Genomic DNA, 3,143 nt, shown 5'->3' with positions numbered 1-3,143 from the left:
AGAAGCTAATTCTACATCAACTTTATTTTAACAAACTTCCCATATGCACAAGATGTATTTACAGATTCACCAAATAAATCTGTCGTTTTTTTTATGTCTGACCATATTTAGCATCACTCCATTCAGTCCATAGAAATCATAGTACATATAATTGCTCGAATATGATCTATATTAACAAAACTAAGTATGTCCAAGTTTGAAACCACATTCAAAAGGAATCCTCCATAAAATGCATGTTGAATCCCAAAGAATGCTGCAAAATACTCCTAAAACGGTTCTTGCTAATGAGCTTTGAAGTAACAAATGTTAGATGGATGAGTAGTGCTGCTTAGCACCAGTCCACGCGGTAGCGTGGGCTTCACTAAGAGTGTTTATATAATCCACCTACTTCATATAAATTTCTGCTCACAGAAGAGATTATATTTACAGAAATGTTACATTGCTTACCATCAAAAGCCAAGGCAACAAGACTTAAATCATATGGATTATAGCACACCGAAACCATAATTAGATAAAAAGTTAAATTCCACAAAGTACAAGAAAATGAAACTCCAAATTAAGAACATTATATCTTCGATGTCTTATTCAACTTGTTTAGCAAAGAAAATTCTGAAACCCAAAACTATAAGTTCATGACAAAAACATAAACAGATGAAAGATCTTCTATAATAAACTTGATGATGGTAAGTTGCAGAACTGTTTCGTACTAAAGGACAAATGTTGCTGTTCTTAGTCAAACAGACTGAAGCCCATATCCTGAAAGAAAACCCAAATAGACCAGTTATAACAACAGATTAATTCATCCAATTTTATTAAGCTTTATATTAATAATCAAGAGAGTAAATTTCTTGATATGACATAAAACTTACATCATCAGACTCTTCTTTCTCTTCAACTTTCTCTTCTTTCTTTGTTTCAGCAGCAGCAGGTGCAGCGCCGCCACCTGCACCAGCAGCAGGTGCAGCAACAGCGACTGCACCACCACCTGATGGGACTGAAGCCAACTTCTCTCTTCCAGCGGCAATCAGTTCAGTTATATCTTTGCCCTTAACTTGAGATAAGAGCAATTCAATTCTCTCATCATCAGCCTCGGCTCCAACTGAACCAAAAAATTCGAACCAATTAATGACCATAGCTAGATAAGCTCAGACCAGCAACAAATTCCAACAATATCAGTTCATAACAGACTGATGCAAAAAAGGCAAACAGACAAATCAAATGTCAGTTCTCAATATAGTTAAAACAAATGTTCTAAAACGCCTAGCCACGCTATACACTTTTTTATGCCTAGGTTTCATCCAGGCCCGCTTAGGCATGTAAAAGCTTGAAGTTTGACCTTGCTGCTTAGTCACACTTTACGCTTTTAGAAGCTTAAACTGCCACTCCAGAAACAATAAATTCAAATTAGCATGCGTTTACCAGCAGGTCAATTAAAACTAAACCATTTATCAAAAACATGAGGACATCCACCAACCACAAAAGACACGTAAACAACTCTAGCACAAATATCTTTACAAGGTTTGAAGCCACATAATCACCAATGGAACCTACATTCATTTTTATTTTTTTATTTTTTTTTAAGCAATGGCACCTACATTCTTTCTATATCACATATTATAAGCAATTCACATCAGCACACAGTAATCCATGCATATTTCTTTCACTTGGTGCTGGAACATATAATGTCTAAGTACTATGTAAAACAAGATTTCGAGACTTAATGTAAACAAGGAATCTCTAATTGTCAATTATCCTTGCCCAAGCCAGCTTCAATTCAGAATTCAGATTCTTCGAATTGAGTGGACAATAATTCAGATTGGAATCTTTAATTTTGTCACTAATTCCATGTTGCCAAACTTTCAAAGTAATTTAACACACAACTTTTAAAGTTAAAACATTGGACTTAAGCACAGAACTATAATTAAGATACATAAGCAACGTAATCAAATTCCAAGTATCCAACAGATAAAAAGACAGCAACAAGAACTAAATTCGAAGAATCTAGCATCATTTCACCATATTAGTTGTGAACGTATAAATTTACACTAAGAAAATCATATAAAATTTCAAGTAACTGCCTAGAATACAATCATCAGAGACAAAGCATATAAGTGTGTAGAGAGGAGAACCTGAGGCAAGGATATCCTTCAAGTCATCGGCGGTGGGGGAGGTGTTGCCACCCAAACAAGCCAACAAGTAAGCCGCGATAATCTTCATTTCTATTCAAGAAAAAAAATTGTACAAAAGTAATTCACGAACCCAAACATTTGCAAACCTAATTCCCAATAAGTACGTTGGAAAATCCAGAAATATAGATGCAAAAAAATTAAAAAACAAAAACCAATATGTGCGTTTACGGTTAAAGATAAATGAGGGAATTCATATGTGGAAACCCACCTTATAATTCGAAGTGCGAAGACTAATGGATCCGAAATTCGGCAAGCTCTGCTCCTGGGTTTATGATGGCAGAGTTGATGAACACTTGATCTTCGGCGCTACGCTCCGATAGCAGATGGCAATTTATACCTAGGGATTTGGGATTTAGTTTTGTTTCCGGTATTGCCCTTGGGCTTGTGGGTTGGGGGTGAAAATGGGAGAGAATAGTGGCCAATAGCCGGTTGACCCGTCCATTTTTTCAAAGTGGCCTTTGACCAATTAAAAAAAAAAGAAAAAAAGCAAAAATGTTTAAAATATTGAAAATCAAGAGAAATCCAAATTTACCCTTACTATTTAAAGAAGAAAGAGAAGGTAGTAAGGAAAGAGAAAAAATACTGTAGCACTGATAAAAAAGGGAAAATAAACGATCCATATTTAATGTTTTTATGTTGATATTTGGAAGAAAAAAAATATGATTTTGTATAAATGTGTTGATTTTTTGAAAAATGCATGATTTTTGGGTAAGGATAATAGTTTGGGAAGAGGAAAATGGAGTGGAGATCGACGAAAATGGAGTTTTCCGGCGATCTCCACAAAGGAGACGGTTAGCCCAGCTGACTGGGCCGTTTAGGCATGCCCAGATGACCCAGACGGCCCAGTTGACTGGGCCGACTGGGCCGCCTGGGCGCCCAGACGGCCCAGTTTTCTGGGCCGACAATTTTCTAGGCCCATTTTTTTTTTAAAATTACTTATTTATTTATTTCCTT

General features: G+C 36.0%; 1 protein-coding gene across 1 annotated transcript; it reads right to left on the bottom strand.

Moving 5' to 3' along the window:
- Positions 1–481: 481 nt before the first annotated feature.
- Positions 482–2,550, bottom strand: LOC111374818 (60S acidic ribosomal protein P2B-like). Its single transcript, XM_022997556.1, has 4 exons — positions 2,398–2,550; positions 2,130–2,219; positions 870–1,099; positions 482–756 (listed from the first exon to the last, which is right to left on the bottom strand). The coding sequence occupies exons 2-4, from the start codon at positions 2,215–2,217 to the stop codon at positions 730–732; spliced, it is 345 nt and encodes a 114-aa protein (XP_022853324.1). The 5' UTR covers positions 2,218–2,219; positions 2,398–2,550; the 3' UTR covers positions 482–729.
- Between the last annotated feature and the right edge of the window lie 593 nt (positions 2,551–3,143).

Source organism: Olea europaea, unplaced genomic scaffold (genome assembly GCF_002742605.1).
Source record: "Olea europaea var. sylvestris unplaced genomic scaffold, O_europaea_v1 scaffold12995, whole genome shotgun sequence".
Classification (NCBI taxonomy): Eukaryota; Viridiplantae; Streptophyta; class Magnoliopsida; order Lamiales; family Oleaceae; genus Olea; species Olea europaea.
This window is presented reverse-complemented; position numbering and strand designations above follow the sequence as displayed.

What these genes read in the sequence shown, in the direction of transcription:
- LOC111374818 (XM_022997556.1), bottom strand. Translation starts at nt 2,217, where the DNA reads ATGAAGATTATCGCGGCTTACTTGTTGGCTTGTTTGGGTGGCAACACC. An exon ending in GAAGGATATCCTTGCCTCAG is followed by an intron (nt 1,100 to 2,129) that starts GTTCTCCTCTCT and finishes TTTTTGGTTCAG; the next exon opens with TTGGAGCCGAGGCTGATGAT. An exon ending in AGAAAGAAGAGTCTGATGAT is followed by an intron (nt 757 to 869) that starts GTAAGTTTTATG and finishes GTTTTCTTTCAG; the next exon opens with GATATGGGCTTCAGTCTGTT.